The sequence below is a fragment of the Anabrus simplex genome, chromosome 1 (genome assembly GCF_040414725.1).
Source record: "Anabrus simplex isolate iqAnaSimp1 chromosome 1, ASM4041472v1, whole genome shotgun sequence".
NCBI lineage: Eukaryota > Metazoa > Arthropoda > Insecta > Orthoptera > Tettigoniidae > Anabrus > Anabrus simplex.
In genome coordinates this window covers 864,355,032-864,374,475 of record NC_090265.1, presented here as the reverse complement: position 1 = coordinate 864,374,475, position 19,444 = coordinate 864,355,032, and the positions used below count along the sequence as shown (strand labels likewise).

The window sequence follows — 19,444 nt, the reverse complement described above, 5'->3', positions numbered from 1 at the left end:
CAAAAAACCACCACCACCACTCTCTGATCTTCAAGGCATGATGTATTGGTAGGGACGAGAGAGGAGAGAGATGGAACATACTAGAATGAAATAGAAGGTGTAAGTGATGTGGATGTACCTTAGACTGGTTAACAGACTATGCTAAAGTGTTGGCAAATCCAGGGACAGCCTTGTCAGATGGGGCTATTCCAAAGAACCAACACAATGTGACTGTGGAGAAGAACAGGCAGTGAGTCATCTATGCCAGTACCCCCTCTGTCCTGAGTCATGCATTGATGGAGAGTTACTGAAGGCTGAAGAAAATGCAGTTGCTGTTGCCCAATTCTGGGCAGATTATTTAAGTTTCTTCCCTTAGCCATAGAATTGTTCTTTTATAATACACATTCCATTCAAGTAAATAAACAAATAGCAGCTGCTACTTTTGGACATGTTCATGACTCTGTTCATTTTCTCATTTATTCTGAAAAGATGTAACTTCATTCTTTTTAATTGTTCACATACATTTATCCAAATGTAAAACTGAAGTGTCTTTATACAACAATATGACATCAAAACAAAAGAGAGTATATTGTTGCAGGTTATCAGGGTTCTAAAATCTAAAATGACTAAGAGATGTAGTGTGTTTTACTATCAGCTAAATTTGTTAAGGTACTATTTACTGTTATTTATAAGTGCACTCTAGTTAGTCTCCATGCAGTCGCTTAACTGCAGCCAGTATCCAGTAATCGAGAGATAGTGGGTTCGAGCCCCACTGTTGACAGCCCTGAAGATGGTTTTCCGTGGTTTCCCATTTTCACACCAGGCAAATGCCGGGGCTGTACCTTAATGAAGGCCACGGCTGATTCCTTCCACTTCCTAGGCCTTTCCTATCCCATCGTCGCCATAAGATCTGTGTCGGTGCGACGTAAAGCAAATAGCCAAAAGTTAGTCTCCACTTCACATAATTTGTACCAACTCAGAAGACCTTGCAGTCTTTATAGCAGTTCACTCCACAACTCAACTCCCACTCTGCTCTTCGCATAATCAAGACTGTCTCACCTCGTTGATGCACTCCCAGTTGCCTAGTCCCTGACGGACTTGCTCCGGAATGTCTTGTGACACCCTGCACTTTCCAAGTTGCTCTTTTATAGCTAGTAGAAGATGCTTGTCCAAGGATCTCAGCATTTTCACTTACAGATCATTCCAGCCATCTTTCTATTGTCTGTTTCCAGCATCTTCGGAGGAGTTTGGCCAACTTCGTTATCATGTGGTTCAACAATTCACTGGGTCTTTTGTTTAGCTCACCATTGGCCCCGTCCACATCGTCGCCGCTCTGGTGGCATTGTTGCCTCTTGCCCACCCACCGCACCGTCAGTTCATGTTCATGTAGAATAGTGATAGGTTACAGTATTTTTACCTCATTAAATTTGTAGAGTAGACATATAAGAACGAGTTAGTCAGGAACTGAGAAGAAATGGATGTAGAAAACCTGGGAGGAGAGAGCCAGTCTATTTGAAGACAACAATGTACAGTATGAAGGTGTAGAGATTTTCTTTGTCCTTTTTGTATTTTCATTTTTGGGGGTGGTGAAACTCTAAACCTTTCTAGAAGTGATTCACAATGTCCGTCTTTGTCAAACCAGTATTGGGTCTCCCGTGTATCCAAATTACAGCGACCAAACATTGTTCAACAGAATATGAACCTGTGTTGACCACCATCACAGATGGGCGTTCTTGTTTGAACTGATGCATTCTACTCTTTCCTGGATTCTGAAGAATGTTGTACATTATTATGAAACCAAGGGGTTTTGTTTTGTGGAATGCTCCAGCAAAGGGTGCTACTTCATTTATGAAATAAGATGCCATTTCTTCTGTTACAGCAAAGGAACTAACTGCTCGTCAAGGAGGTAGTGGAAGAAAGAAAGCCCATTAGTATGAGTACAACGATAAATTTGAATCATAATATCTGTAATTGAACATTACCTGTACAGTATGCAGGCCATGAAATTAATGAAGATAAAATAACTGCTATTATTTTTAATACCTATTGTTAGTTCTACCTAATGAACTCTTAATTTGTTTTTTGAGCGTATTGTTACTGTTTGAGATTCGTTTAATGAAGGAATTGTTAATTACAAATTTTATAGGAAGCCTAAAATAAGACCTTAAAATATTTTGCCTGTAACACAGGAACAGAACCATGATCATTTCATTTCTATTGTGAACAAGTAACTTACAGGTCATCATCTTTCCTTTCACTTGTTATTCAGGGTTACCAATGAATGATAATGCCCAAACCCTTTTTCACAAATTGCATTTATATTATTTGTTGCATTGCTGAAATTTATTTTATAGCTGTTTATTTTATAAATTGCTTGTTTTGAAAGAGAGGTATAAATCTGAGCATTGGTCACCCTAAATCTTATAGCAATAATTGGTGTACCTTATGCAACATCTGACTATCAAATGTCAACCATGACATTATGTGATAATGTTTTTAAAGAGCTAGATAGAATAGCATTTAATATTTACTTGTGGTAGGTGTACGATACACATGGCAAATGAAAGGGTGAAACTCCATTATGTTTACTGTTTCTAGAATTGATGATGTGAAATTTTAGTATTACATATGAAAGAAAGTACAACTGTATGGAAGAAAGTACAAGCTATGTATGCTTATATAGTGCTAATAATGAAATTTGTTCTAGTTCATTGGTTGAAAGTCTGATAGAATGGACTTATGAAGAAAATCTTAATTCTTCTTTTCCCTGCAAATTATCGCTGAGCACAGGCAAAGATTGCACGCTGTGCAGGGTTTTATTCAACATTATGGTAGTTTATTTTGATAGAGGAATAATTGTAAAATCTTCTATGATGATTACTTCATATTTGGAAAATTTGGTGATTACCTCATATTTGAAAAATTAAACCTACACTTAAGAGGCATTTATGAATTTTATCTATTTAAAGGAAAAAGTGGAATAAAAGAAAAGTTGCATTAGGTTGAGGAAATAAATAAAAAGAATTTTTTTTAAAAAATCTTAAAAATGAATACGTGGTTCAAGTGAAAAATTTCTAGCAATAGTAAACTGCAGGTGACAGCTCAGGGAAGGATGAATTGCATACCAATTCTGAAATTTTCATCACAAAAGAATAGAATCCTCATACATTGAATATATTGTAGGTTTACAAGTAAAATAAATTAAGTCAAAAATCTTACTTTTGAGAGAAAAGGTTTGAAAGTTTTTTAATTGCTGGTATCTGCTTTCAGAATAAGATAATTTTATATTTAAAAGTATGTACTGATTTTTCTAGAGCACTGTGTTGAAATTGATTTGCAGAGTGTACCTCAATGAAATTCCCCTCTTGAGAGGAAGAAAATGCAAAATGCAGTAACCAAAATGACATTACGTGGGGAGAAATCTCAGGTCAGAAACTCAAAAACTGACAATGTGTTTTGCTTGTAAACCCACGATATGTTTGGCCTTGTATAAAAGGGCAATGAGACTGTTAGGAGGACCACTTTCTGTACTGCCAGTTTTAAACTAATGAGATAAATTGCAGTCGATTTTTGTCCTCTGATAGTCTCTTATTGTTTAATTCATGTGTTTGGATTTACAATTTAATGGCACAGTTTATTCTTCAGTTTTCTTATCTATAAAACATACTGTTCAATAACATTTTTGAACTTCTTAAAGCCACTTTTATATGCTTTCTCAAGTGCATGGTATTTCATGATATTGCAGTGGGGTTCATTTTAAAATGTTCACTACCTCCAGGGCTCAGTCTCATTTCTTCCAAGTTGTAGGTACGGGTAGTAACTGATAAAGTGGCAAATACATTGGTGTGTACCGTTAATGGCTCAGAATATTATTGCAATAAGAATTCAGGAAAATGTTTGAAGTTTATGAGGTAAAGTTGTTTCCAAATATTAGCATGTAACTTTATCTTTCTTTCAAAATAACAAAAATCAGTATTTCATGAATGATGTGTTAATGAAAACAAATTAGAAGTTTCATGAGAGCTTGCACTTTCTTCCTCATACATAGAATGTTGATTGTGTAGTATATTCAAACCATGTCATTATTATTTATATGGGGTGGAGCTGTTCCACTTAGGAAGACTTCATAAAATTCAAACTTCAATGATATTATTGTATGTATGGTTAAATGTAAAGATTGTTATGGACTCTTGTGGACAGTTTACTTATATGGGTACTTATATGATGTAGTAGCCCGTTGTGCATTGTGCACATCAGTAGGAATATGCTGTCAACTGCGAGGTACAACCTGTTTAGAAGTAGGTGTCTTTTTAAAAAATCTGGCCCTACTTATTGTATGCCCACTGTTCTGTATAGTCCACTGTTATTTTTTTGTGTTACATTCTTGTTGAGATTATTAGTAGGAAGCATATTTCTTTTAAACTTTTTTAATGATATTTTTAAGATTAATGCAAATAATTACACAGACTTCACTCCACTTACATTGGTAAACTAACAACTATGTTGGAGAAATTTATACCATGAATACTTTAAGGGGTACTATCTTGAAAATTCTATTGGCTGGGATCAGGCAATCCTGGATCCTATCTACTTTCTTAAGCTTGGTTTTCAATCGCAAGTGAAGGACCTTTGCCATCACCCTCATAATCCTGTTAATAGGAAACGCCCAAAGAAATAAATATACAACCTGTGACAATAAAGTTCGGTGAATGAATTCAGAACGGTTGATCCGGCAACACTGGCGACGCAACGCTGCACCTGCGTAGCAGCAGGTTTTGACCACCTGCTCACAACGTTGTTCAGTTGAGCATTGTGTGTGTGCCGTGTAAGACCTGTTTGACACAGTGCGTTAGTTCTGAACTGCGAACAGGAACATGAACAACCAAAAGATTAATGTAAAGTTTTGTTTTAAGCTTGGAGACACCTAAAGAAACGCATGCGATGCTGGTATGTGTTTATGAAGATCAAGCATTGTCCTTGAAGTGTGTGTACGAGTGGTTCGCCCGTTTTCGAGGAGGCCGAGAAAGTGTTTCCGACAACCCCTGTAGTGGAAGACCGGTGACCGCCGTCAGTGACGAAAACATTGAGAAGGTGAGGACATTAATCACGAACGATCGGCGATTAACTGTGCGCATGGTAGCAGATGAACTGCAGATTAACCGTGAATCCGTGCGACAAATCATTACCCAGAAGTTAGGGAAGAGGGAAACGTGTTCTTGTCTTGTGCCACATCACTTGACTGACGATCATGAAACGTCTACACAGGGTACGACCCCAGTACGCACAACAAGGTTCATGTTTTTTTGGTCCATGACAACGCTCGCCCACACACAGCCAATATCGTCAAACAGTTCATGGCAAAAAAGGGGGTGGTGCAACTTGAATATCCCCCATACTCGCCAGATCTCGATCCTTCAGACTTCTTTCTATTCCCATGACTCAAACCCGCTTTGAAAGGAAAGAGATTTGACGATATTCCTTACATTCAATGAATAGTGACGAGGCTTTTGAATACCATCCCAAAGGAAGCCTTCTTGCAAAGTTTCCAGGACTTGTATCGCCGATCTCAGCAGTACATAGTTATGGGAGGGGACTATTTCGAAGGACAGTAAGGTCACTGTCGTGCATTGTTCATCTATGTTGATAGTACAGGACTATTCACCGAACTTTATTGTCTCGGGTTGTTCAATGAATACAGTTTCTTCCCCCTTTATGTCAATTGCTTTGTACTTATTATACATTGCACCACTGAAGAATTGTTGGCTTAATCAAATATAGACTTGTTTGGTTGTAAATAAAATTCAAAATCGCATTTTTACAGTGAAAGTTGACACGTTTCTCAGCTCTACAAATGAAGTAATTCGCTATAGAATAGATTCCATAGAGTTGAACTTCTGACAATGTACATTCTGGATTGCAATGAGGTTTAGGCTATTAGAATTCTTTGCTGACCTTGGGTAGTTTTTCAGTCTTCTTAGACTTGAAAATGACTTTCTTGCTGTAGAAGTCTATACAGGGATCGTTTGTAGGAGTCAAACGAACTTCAACAGCAATGGAAGCGTGGTCTTCATTTACTTTATTGCCTAGTTCGGGTGGGGGTGGGCGGATTTCCAAATATTACTTCTATAGAGGGCCAAAGTGACCAGGGCCCCAAGGAGTTGAATACAGTTGAAATGAAAATAAGTGTTGTGAAGAAGTCTGTGTAATTGTGTGTTATTACCATGTTATGGACATCAATATATAATTAAATATTTTTTATTTAGCATTTGTAATACTGTTCGTTGGTCTGCTTATTAGTCTGCAGAACAAACAACAAGGTGAATGGGTAAATTTCTTGGTGAGGCAAGTGACACAAAGGCTCTTTAATCAGGAATTCCTAAGCATTTCAGAGATAGAAGGATCCAGATAGCATTAATGTCAGTTGATATTACTCTGTTATACCGAACGTTGCTAAAAGGCTGATTAATTACTGGATGGTCCACTATTTTATTTCTTCCTGAACCTTTCTCTTCTGCCTCATCATTCACTGGCTCCAGTAATAGGCAACTATTATTGGCCATTGCTGAACTTAATATTCCTTGTTTTTTTGTACTTGGAGAAAACGGTACTTAATTTTATCAACAAGATATTTTTGTTAGGCTTGTGGATTTCTTCTGTGGAATAATGATGGCCAATTTCAGAGTAACAGTAATAATAAGATTAAAATGATAGCTGTAGTGATGTAACATAACTCATTTTCCTAACTATACTCCAGAGTAACTGACCAAGGAGCCTCTAAACCATGGGGATATTATCAGAATTTAAGGAAACTTTTTCAGCAAGTGTATGAAAAATTCTCTTACGACTGTTTTCAGTTTGTTATATCCTGGGGATACTCGTAGGCTATGTAGCATTTTTTCTTGTCTTCTGGAGCATATCAAGGTTATAATTTCTTCTCTTTTTATTAGACTATACTTTCCATTAATATTTTATTGGTTAAAATCCCTCAGGAATTCTCATCTGGTAAGAGATCACTATAGGACCTCTTCTATGCCTATCATGGCTCGCCTACTTTCTTGCCAGTGCTGTCCGACCTTTTCCTCTCTCTTTTGTATAACTTTTTTTTAGCACTCTCTTCTGATTTTGACATTAGGTTTGTAAATGTTGTTTGGGGCGTCACATTCTTTGATGGGTTACATTGCGTCTCTTTTCACGTAAGGTCAACAGCTTAATTTAAGCTGTCTCAACTGAAGCATAAATCATATAGATACAGGGCTTTCAAATATGGGGGAAGGATTAGTAATGATTGTATTTAGAGATAGGATCTAAGTTTACCAAGTAAAACAACTGTAGTCTGTCCCAGTGATGAAGGTCTCACTAATTTTTGAATCTATAAATATCTCTTAACCAGAATAATTAAAGGTATTTAAAGTAGGCCAGCTAGTCAGGATTTATTATAGAAGTTGGTCTGAATTCCACTATTGGTCATACATCCATTTATATTTATTCTCTAGGCAAATGTTGGATAATGATATCCATCTGTATTTTCAACCCTAATTATAGATGCATGCATATTATGACTACTCAGTTGTCTGATAGGTTTTATTCATACAGTTAATACATGGGACTGATGAAATGCCTGTAGGCAATAGGAAATTCGTACTTAATTCTTTATGTTATACCATCAGGTATTCTGTAATATCCGATATAACTAGTACTTCACATCTAATGGTAAAACAGTTTGTAACTAAATAAGGTTTCACTCTGTTATGAGCTCATGAATTACCTTTATTGGATACTGTGGAGTATTTATGACAGCTATTCATTAACCATAATTTCTGATTTGATGGCCATCACTGTTCTAGATTTTTAATTAAAGTTGTGAGATGAAAGTATAATTTTTTATTCCTGAGTGTCATGTTTTTTACATCATGTACTTGAAATAATAAATATGCATTCCATATTGTGTGATGTAATTGAGGCGTGTTTAGTTTTATTTTACACTGCCAGTCAAAAAAAAGCGTAACACTTTGTAATATGACATAATAGTGCGGTCAATTTAAGCTCTACATATGAATTCATCCTTTTATTAAAACATGGCAACTTGATCAAATTTAAATTTACAAATCAGCGCCTCAACTCTAATAGGACAACCAATTTCCTTTCAAAACCACATAGTCTTTATTAATAATTACTGTTTGGATGTTTTCAAACAATATGAATTTAATGAATCCAAAATTATGTTGTAAAATACAATAAATCTTCTTCCACCACTTTTCTCACATTCTGATAGGGTCATGGGTGGAAAGTATAGTGCACAAGTGGTATTGGCTCTGTTGTATGGCTGGCTTCCCTTCCTGACACCAAGTATATGTGGATGTATTCAGTATTGCTGGTTTCTGTGGTGGTTGGTAGGGTAGGGTAGTGGTGTGTTATGTGTATACGAAAAGGTGTGTGTAGGGACAAACACAAACACCCATTCTCCAAGTCTTAGAAGTTGGCCAGGAATGGTTACGCCAAAATGCTCCACCCAAGTGAGAATCGACACCAAGACCATCTGAACCAAAGGCAACATTGCTCACCAGTTAAGCCAAGGAGTCGGATATATATTATAATCAAAATAAAAATTGAATTATATTTGATATAATTGTAAAATACATTTCAGAAACTTAATTTTTCCAAAGTGTAAAGTTTTTCATTTTTTTTTTTCTTTCTGGCAGTGTAGTTTATATTACAGTAGTCATACTGGAGAGCAAATTTTTCACCCTCACTTGTTTATCTTCCATCAGATGACTATATAATTAATGAACCTTTTAATAAATTAAGGCATCATATTGTCAGAAGTGCCAACTATTATGGATTGTCCGTAATTGTAACAAATTTCACCTCACGATTACGGCATTACAGTCAAAGGACACATTATTACGGTAAAGCTAACATTAAAAGGAAAATATTAAAACTTACTTTACCACCTATTCAATACTTAACAAGCAATGCAAAATTAGGATCCCATCCTTATTTTATTGCCTAATTATTATAACATGGAACATGTTTCATTCATTTTCTGAACATCTTCAGCCATAATGTCTTTACAAGGTTGATTGGTAACATTGATCTATAATTTGTATATATGATTTGTCATTAACAAACTTATTAATAACAATCTTTAAGGAACCTTATTAAATATAATTCTTTAAATATTATGTCGTATAATTAAGATATATGATAAGACAATTTGTTGAGCTTGAAGTTAAAACTTGTTCTAATATTAAAAATGTGATGTCTGTTAGTTGGTCTAGGTGTAACAATATTTCACAATCTATTAACACTGTTAATTGTCTTAAAATGTTTGTTGTTTGAACATAAAAACATTTTGTTAAACTCTGGCAGAAACTTTTTCACATGTTGTACCATTTAGAAATGAAACTATAATACACTCTCAAAACAAATGAGATTAGGCATAATTATTATTTTGTACATCCTCAAAAACGTCCACCCAATGCGCCGTTATTTGTTAAAGGTTATGATATTGCAGCTCTTTTAAAAACTATTTTTTAATTATTTTTAATAGTACAACTTGTTGAAATCATATATTGATGTTGTCTTTTGAGGACGTACAAAATAATAATTATGCCTAATCTCATTTGTTTTGAGAGTGTATCATAGTTTCATTTCTAAATGGTGCAACATGTGAAAAAGTTTCTGCCAGAGTTTAACAAAATGTTTTTATGTTCAAAAACAAAAATTTTAAGACAATTAACAGTGTTAATAGATTGTGAAATATTGTTATACCTAGACCAACTAATAGACATCGCATTTTTGAATATTAGAACAAGTTTTAACTTCAAGCTCGACAAATTGTCTTATCATATATCTTAATTATACGACGTAATATTTAAAGAATTATATTTAATAAGGTTTCTTAAAGATTGTTATTAATAAGTTTGTTAATGACAAATCATATATACAAATTCTAGATCAATGTTACCAATCAACCTTGTAAAGACATTATGGCTGAAGATGTCCAGATAATGAATGAAACATGTTCAATGTTATAATAATTAGGCAATAAAATAAGGATGGGATCCTAATTTTGCATTGCTTGTTAAGTATTGAATAGGTGGTAAAATAAGTTTTAATATTTTCCTTTTAATAGATTTTCAATACAGGAAAAAATGAGAATAGTCTCTTGTAAAGCTAACATTGTGTAAGAAAAAAAATTCTACAGAGATAAAGAAAGGAAGGAAAAATGTTCAATCCTTTCGAGCATTTCTGCTAAACCCTCCTCGTTTCATTGCTTATCAGTTGGCAACGATACTTATTCGATTGTCACTTTCTTCTGCTACCCATATGCAGTGTGAAAATCATCATGAATAGAGGAGTTGTTCTCTACTCTGCTCTTCTCTGCTATAAAGCCATAAATAATATTGTATTTGCAATATTAAGTGTACCTGACAGCTGATAGAAAGAATGAGACAGAATTGAGGCCTACATTAAGCACAACTACACTGGAATTGCTTATGGTTCAGAAGAAGAAAATGTGATAACAGGGGGGAAGGACACGTCAAGAAAACCATCACTGAAAAGCAGATAATGGGTGCAAAACAAGCTACAAGGAATGTTTTATCTCTGAATTAACAGGTAGTGTGCAAATGTTATTGTATAATATGATATACTTGAGAATAGATTGCTGTCGATAAGGGCAAAGGGGGTGTCATTATCGAGAAGGGAAGAACATGCTTTGAACATGACTGGAAAATTTTCCGGCATGTTGGATGGTGATTACTGATAATCCACTTCAAAGGTTGGCACCTCTGTATTGTTCTACTCAAGTGAGGTCAGCTCATTATGAAAATAATATAATGAACATTTTCAGTTTTATGTCTTCAGATTAATTTTTGTGGTTGGAAGTGAAAAGCCATTCATTGTATTATGTGCTTGTTGTTAAGATACATCTGGAAGGATCATCAGTTTCAACCCTCTGTCTTGCATGTCTTTCTTTGCTAGTAAGTCTCTACACTGCTCTTTGTATCCACTTTTATATCTGTGTGCACTGTAGACTCATACTGTAATGGAATCGACTAACTTAAGTTGAGTAGTTTGATCCTGAATTACAATACAATACCTTCAACAGCTCACCGACAAGGGAACTGTTTGAGTTGGACCAGACGGATTGCATCGAATTTGGCAGGATAGTCATCAAAGACATCATAAACTTGATGGTAATAGTAACTCTGCTGTAAAATACCATAATATTTACTTTAAAATATTTATTGCTGCACTTTTAAATAGAATGTGCGGAGCTGTGAGCTTGCATCGTGAGAGATAGTGGGTTCAAATCCCACTGTCGGCAGCCCTGAAGATGGTTTTCCAATGTTTCCCATTTACACACCAGGCCCATGGCCACTTCCTTCCCACTCGTAGGCCTCTCCTATCCCATCATCACCATAAGGCCTATTTGTGTCGGTGTAATGTAAAGCAAATTGTAAAAAAAGAAAAAAATGGAATGTACTGTTTTGCAAGCATCAGTTGCAATGAAACTTGGTAGGATGATCAGTTAAGACATCAGAACACTGCTGGATGTCTGCCATTGTTTCATAGGTTGTTTCATTCTGGCAAGGATATTCTTTGGTATCGTGGGATATCAAATCTGAAGAAGATACATTGAATTGAGATTACAGACATATTGTATTGCATTGGGAATTACAAGTGCAGGGGCAAAAAAATTTACAGACAACAAACAGTGCCCAGGTTTGTAGAATATAGCGGATGGTTGGGGGGTATATACATCAAAACTGAAAAAAGGCCACAAAATGGTAAGGTTTTTTGAAAATGTTTTCTCAGCAAATTTCGGCAGAGAGGTAAGGATTGACAGTTTACCAACTTAAATTTGAGATTTATTCAATACTATACAATAAAACTTTCACAAAAGGAACAATATTACACAGTTATTAAAATTACAGTAAAAAGAAGTAGGGTGTGATTGTAGAATTAAAATCATTTAGTGTTTGACTACACACAAAGAAACTGTCAGACTCTAAGGAAACTGTCAGACGGATGAATGCACGCGACGAGGTGGGGAATCATACCTCCGTGTCTATGACCTTAGGAAAAAAATATAGCCCGGGTACCTTTCCTCATAGCTAGGGCATGGACTTTAAAAAAATGCATGTATGCATATCAAATGCATATTTTGAACATTAGTGCATATACAGACATATTTTTCTCTTCTGTTTGCTCGATTATCTAAAATTTCTGAACGAAATGAAAAATTTAATGAAATCAGTATGTTGCACATCACTTGGCAACATGAGAAACTTTCCCTGATCAAGGAAAGTGCTTTCAGTGTCGCAATATAAGTAGGTAGATGGATAATGACCTTTATCACAACAGCACTTTCCTTCTTTCTGACATTCCTTCCTCCTTCTTGCAGTAACCTTCCAAGGTTTGCTTAAACAAGTGCGTTCATCTGTTAACTTGCTCTTCGTCTATTGCAGTGTTTTACCAGATTAAACTGCAAAAATGCCTAAAGTCTTTGCCAGAAGAATGTTCCGAGCAGTCAGTGCCGTGTACAAGTATTGCCCAGTTACATCCATCGACGTAGAATGATCATTTTCAGCGTATAAATTACTTCTGTCCGACAACAGAATGTCATTGACTCCTGAAAACATTGAAAAACTGTTGAAACCTACTGCCTTGCATCATTTTCTAAGGAATGAAACTTGTTCATCAATTTAACATTGAGTTGAAATTAAATAATTTGTTTGGTAATTGCACTATGTTTTATTTTTAGTGCATATTTTCAACATTTTAGTGCATATGTACATGCATATTTTCGGAGTTTTTAGTGCATATGAATCTGGGCCCTACTCATAGCACAGGCAAAATCTCCACTATTAGCTGTGACGCTATACAAATAGGTTAGCCTGGACGAAGGACGTTTTTGCGTATTTCCGCTAATAATTTTGGTAATGATTAAAGCAAAAGAAAAGAATTATCTGATATGACAACAGGGCTCGAACAAATGGCTTTTTTTAATAATTCCTAGTTTCAGCTGGCTAAAATGTAATTAAATTGTAACATTTTCTCCAAAAAATGGATGGGGGGGACTCCCTCCCTAATCGCCGCTACTGGTATCAGAGGTATTAAATGTAATATTAGGGCCACAGTTTTTAAAGCAGCTACTGTGCTAAGTCCCTTACCAGGGCTACTGTGCAAGTACATTATATTACTCGATGACAAAATGAATGATTCTAAACAGGAATCTGGTAGTTTCCTTGTTTGTTCTGTAATAAAATAATGATAATGTCATTGGCTTTATGTCCCACTAACTACTTTTATGGTTTTTGGAGATGCCAAGGCGACAGAATTTGGTCCTCCAGGAGTTCTTTTATGTGCCAGTAAATCTACCGACATGAGGCTGACATATTTGAGTACCTTCAGATATCACCAGACTGAGCCAGGATTGAACCTGCCAGTTGGGGTCAGAAGGCCAGAGCCTCAACTATCTGAGCTGTTCAGCCCAGCTGTTCTCATAAAATGTTAAAAGCATGCACATTTATTTATACAGTGCATAACAGTCTTGTTTGTACACCCCACTTCGCAGATGTAATGTCTTTATAATTTCTAAATAGTACATAACCAATGCACGAGACTGTGATAAGTTATTGCACAAGGGGTTGAGAACTCGATGTTAGTGATCAAAAGTCTCGGTACATCATTTTAAAAGTATACGAGTGGAATATGTTGTGTAGTGGCCTATTTGCTTCCAACAGTCTTGTTTGTACACGTTCACTGCCTCGTATTCGCTCGGGAACACTGCTAGTTAGCTGGTGTGTATCTGTGCAGTGCTAGTGTGTATAATTTCGCAGATAGTGCACCAGGCCTTATGTTATATAATGGGTAAAAAAACTGAGTTAAATGACGAACTAAAAAAATGTAACTGTATCTCTTGGATTGCAAGGGTATTCTCTGCGTGAAATTGGACGCAAAATAAATAAACCGCATTCCACAATACACTATGTGTTGAGCAAATTCAGATATAGAGGAACCACAAAGCATTTGCCAAGAAAAGCAAAAGAAAAGATACTGAATAGGAGAGATGAATGTTATAAGTGAAACACGTAAAACAGAATCCCCAATTAAGTGCACCTAAGATCTGCATAATGCTGGAATGAAGTACGAAGAAGAAAATGTCAAGTCAGATAATTCGTAGGGTATTGTGGAAATATGATTATCATGGTAGACAACCACGGAAAAGGCCGTTTGTTATTAAGAAAACTCGACAAGCCAGAATGAAATTTTGCAGATAGTATGAAAACAAGAATTGTACGTTCTGGAACAAAGTTATTTGGTAAGTTATTTGGTCTTATGAGACCAAAATATCTCTATATGGTTCAGATGGAAACAGTTTATGTATGGAGAAAAATAGGCACAGCTAATAAACCTACAAATATGCCCCATCATAAAACATGGAGGTAAATCAATTATGATTTGGAGCTGCATGTCGTCTTGTGGAGTGGGAAATATCGAAATCATCAACGGCATCATGGATAGATGGGGTTATTTAAACATTCTAAAAAACAATGTCAAACAGGGTGCAGTAAAAATGCGGTTGGGATCTCGCTACATCTTTCAGCAAGATAGTGATCCCAAGCACACAACTAGCACAAAAAAAAAAAAAAAAAAAAAAATGTTCTCAAGGCCAGAGAATACTCATCGGGGTATTAAATCCAAGGTAACAAATGTTTTTCAGTGAACTTTTCATTTTCTTCTGTAAGTGTACAAACAAGATTTTTGCACGATGAAACGCCTGGTTTTGGTACATTGCTTATATTTGTGTTAAATTGTAAGATCACAGATCTGTTTCTTACTTACATTGTTTATTAGTGTATCTATTAAGATATGGGCAATAAAATACAACACAGTAATTTTATACAAAAGTTTAACCATTATTTCGTTGCAGTCAGTTGGTGTACAAACAAGACTGTTATGCACTTTATATATAACAAAGATTTTATACTACATAATTTTAGCTTCTATTATAAACTAAACAGAAATATTAAAACCATAATATTTTGATTTATTGATATACTGTAGGTTTATAGACTGTGAAATTCTGTTCATGTTGACAAAATCTCATTTTTGATATATAATACCCTTTTAGGTGACTTTAAAATAAAATTATTGGTATATTTCTACAGTGCTTATCCAAGATCATTCTATGTTATCAACAGCTAATCATTCACCCAAGTTTCATTGAAATCTGGTCCAACCTAAACAGTTCCCTTGGTATTGTCATTCTTCCAAGCTCACTTCAGGAAAGTGCTGAAATATTTATTGGACAATTTACCTGGGAGATGACCTGAGGGAGTCTCTGCGAACACCTTGAGACTCTGGAAACAAATGGGGATGATATGTGATTATAAGAACTTGGCAAGAGAGTTCTTTTAGCCTCTGTCTCCTCAATTCTCCAACTTTCTACCTACACGTGGTGCCCCTGTTAAGCCGAGCAACTCGGCGGAAGGCTGGGTAACCAAACCCAGCGGAAAACTGAGTCTGTGTGCAAACAGGTTTTTTTTGGAGGTCAGTGGAAGGCAACGGGAAACCATCTCTGAAATCATCCCAATAAGTTCATGGCAATGGACCTCTGTATAAAAGACTCCGGTGCCAGGCTGAGTGGCTCAGGCGGTTAAGGCGCTGGCCTTCTGACCCCAACTTAGCAGGTTCGATCCTGGCTCAGTCCGGTGGTATTTGAAGGTGCTCAAATACGTCAGCCTCGTGTCGGTAGATTTACTGGCACGTAAAAGAACTCCTGCGGGACTAAATTCCGGCACCTCGGCGTCTCCGAAAACCGTAAAAGAGTAGTTAGTGGGACGTAAAACAAATAACATCATTATTATTAAAAGATTCCGGAGGTAAAACTTCCCCTCAGTCTGATCTCCGGGAGGGGAATACATCGAGGTTTTCTAATAGAGATGAAGGAAGGATGAGTAAAAGCCCTAGGAAAAGTAAACATATTTTGAGGATAGGTACATAGAATGTACTAACTCTATTACAGCAAAAAAAAAAAAGAAAGAAAAAAAAAGCTAAACAAGAAATGGCCAAAAACAAACTTGACATACTAGGCATGCGTGAAGTGAGATGAGGAGGTAGTGGAAAACTGTATAGTGGAGGATATGCACTATATTACTCAGGAGTAGGAATACTAATTAAGAAAGATATAATGCCTAAAGTGTTGAAGATGGCATAATTGTTCTCTCATTTACTTATTCTAAGATTGAAAGGCGATCATAAATATTTAATAATAATTCAAGTGTATATGCCAACCAGTAAACACCCAGAAGAGGAGGTAGAGGAATGTTACCAGCAAATAGAAGAGATCAGTGGAAGAGAAATGAAGAATGCATGTGTGGTGGTGATAATGGGAGATTGGAATGTCGTCGTTGGAGAAGGACGTGAAGATAAAATAGTTGGGAAATATGGGCTTGGAGTTAGAAATGACAGAGGTCAGATGTTAGTTGACTTCGGTAAAAGAAACAACATTGTTATTGGCAATACATTATTTGAAAACAGAAAAAGACGGAGATATACTTGGACATCTAGAATTAATAATTGAAAGGTACCAAACAGACTATATTATGATACAACAAAGATATAGGAATGGCTTTAAAAATGCAAAATGTTATCCAGGAGCAGACATATGTTCTGATCACAATCTAGTTGTTGCAGAATTGTGCATTAAATTAAAAAGAATAAGGATAAGTAAGAGCAATGAAGTGATATGCCTTGAAAATTTGAAAAAAAAAAAAAAAATGTTGAAAGATTACAAACTGAGAATGAGGTTAACTGTGTTAATGAAAAATGGGAGAGATTTACAAAACGATCTTAAAGAGACAGCAAGAGAAGTTCTGGGAACAAAACAAAGGAGAAAAATAAGAAATGAATGGGTAACTGAAGAAATGTTGGACAAAATGAAATAAAGGAGAAAATGAAAAAACGTCAACACTCAAGAAGGAAGAAAGATGTAGAGAAAATTAAATAATGAATTAAGAAGGCAGACTGAACGTGCTAAAGAAAAATGGAACAGAGAAACCTGCAGCAAAATAGAACCGTTGGAAAGTGAAGGTAAATATAACATGGTGTACAAAGAAGCTATTGAGTTAACATTCAAGGATAAAGGGAATGGAAGTGGAATGACTGAGATTAAAACATTGGATGGACAGTTAGTAAGTGAGCCTGAAAAAGTTAAGGAACGCTGGAAAGAGTACATAGAATTTTTGTACAATTGCTACAACAGATCAGATGTGAGTAGTATATATTTAGAGAAGGAAAATGAAATAAATGATCAGATTGGTTTCAGTATATTAGAAGAGGAAATAGAGGCAACTATTAGGGAAATGAATGGTAAGGCAGTTGGTGTAGATGTAATACCAGTTGAACTACTCAAAGTACTGCAGGGGAAAGGATATATTTGTAAAACTTTATCAAGAAATATATTTAAAAGGGAAATGGCCAAAAGATTTTCTGGAAAATATAATACCAATAGAAAAAAAGGAAAAATAGTAAAAAAGTGTGAAGAACACAGGACACCAAATTTAATTTCTCATGCAGCTAAAATACAATATGGATTTAGGCATAGAGTAGGCACAAGGGATGCCATTGTTTTACTGAAAGTCATAAGAGAAAGGTACATAGAGAAGAATAGAAAAGTATACATGTGTTTGTATACTTAGAGAAGGCATTTGCCGAAGTGAGGTGGGATAAACTCTTGGAGTTGCTTAAAAAACATGGAATGAAGAGAGAGAAGACTGATCAAGGAATTATATTACAACCGAACAGCAAGAGTGAGAATTAGAGGAGAATTAACAGAAAAAATCAGACTGGAGAGAGGTGTTAGACAGGGTTGCTGCTTATCACCAACTTTAATATTTACTTGGAGGAAATTATTTGTGAATGTTTGGATGGTAAAAGAGGTGTCAACATTGGAGGTAAGAGAATTGAATGCATAAGATTTGCTGATATGACAGTAATAGCTGAAAATATGAAGGACCTCTACAAAATGATGAGAGAATTGAACAAAGAGTGAGAAGAGTATAGAATGAGCATAAACAAAAAGAAAAGTAAATTCATGATACTTGGAGGTAAAGGTGAAAATGCAACAAGATAGGGGAGAAATTATTGAACAGGTGAACAAGTTTAAGTACCTTGGAAGTATTGTGACTGAAGACCTTCACTATATAACAGACATAAAAGCTTGAATTGTTTTAGCCAAGGAAAGCTTCAACAAGAAGAAAAAACTGTTTAGTAGCTGCTAGAGAGAGATCTGAGGAAGAGACTTGCAAGGTGTTAGATATGGAGTATAGCACTATATGGCGCTGAAACATGGACGTTAAGGAAGAAAGAACAGAGGCATTTGAGATGTGGATTTGGAGAAGAATTGAACGAGTAAACTGGGAAGATAGACTTTCAAATGAGGAAGTTCCGAAGAGAGTGGAAGAAGTGAGGAGCATGCTGACCATAATCCAAAAAAGGAAGACAAATTGGATAGGGCATAATCTAAGACATAATCTTTACTACAGGTAGCAATGGAAGGGATGATAAAAGGAAAACGAGGAAGGGTAAGGAGACTATATCAATTATTAGACAGCATTAGAAAAAGAAAGGAAGATTATGCAGAAGTGAGAGAAAAGGGCGCAAGATCGAGAGGTATGGGGGTGACAGCTATGATTGGAGCTGCCGGATGGCAGAACAACCTATGATGATGAATTTACCCTCATTTTGGACCAATATAATTACAGTTATGCACTTTAAAACATGCATCTCAATGGTGCTGGTAAAATTGTAGGGTTTTACTCATACAGATATGTAAGTCCTTAGCTCAAATTGTAACATAAACTATCTCTTATTTCTATATTCTCAACTTTGTTTCCATTCCTCTTATTTCTTTCCTAGCCATATCTCTTAAACTACTGCAAACTAAGTGAAAAAGTGTGAGATTGTTACTTAACTTTGGGCCTTCATTAATCTATGTTTATTAAGTTTTGTTAACCCTCTTAAGAAAACAGTAATTTTATTCATTTCCATTGTTAAGATTTAGAACAATAATTGCTGGTTAGAAGAGAGCACGGAATGGAATAGAATACATATCAACAGTGTTAGGAAAATGTTTGTAACCCTCAAAAAACTGAAAAATGTGATTTTCATTTAAATGAATACACCAGCAGTATGAGTATATGTTAGTAAAATGATGTAACCCTCAGAATAATCACAACGGAGATAAGTGGGTTTTAACTTCTGTATAACCCTCACGTTCTTTAATTTCACCAGGGTAAAAGGTCTTAAGCTACGGCTCTGTGGGTTACATCATTTTACTTCAATAGATGCTGTAAGAACTCAAAGAACTCACACATATGTGTGGGTTAAATCCATTTACTTCCCCTAAGAATGCTTCAGCCTTATGATTGTTGAGGGTTATAGCATTTCA

At 35.6% G+C, this 19,444-nt stretch overlaps 1 protein-coding gene across 2 annotated transcripts in view; it reads left to right on the top strand.

The window, feature by feature from the left end:
* LOC136857654 (androgen-induced gene 1 protein) overlaps positions 1–6,134 on the top strand; it is a 66,198-nt gene extending 60,064 nt beyond the window's left edge. For both annotated transcript variants that reach the window (XM_067136478.2, XM_067136477.2), the window contains exon 5: positions 1,859–6,134. In XM_067136478.2, coding sequence (XP_066992579.1) covers positions 1,859–1,911 — 53 coding nt within the window. In that variant the 3' untranslated portion in view covers positions 1,912–6,134. The remainder of the gene's footprint in view (positions 1–1,858) is intronic.
* The last annotated feature ends 13,310 nt before the right edge of the window (positions 6,135–19,444 follow it).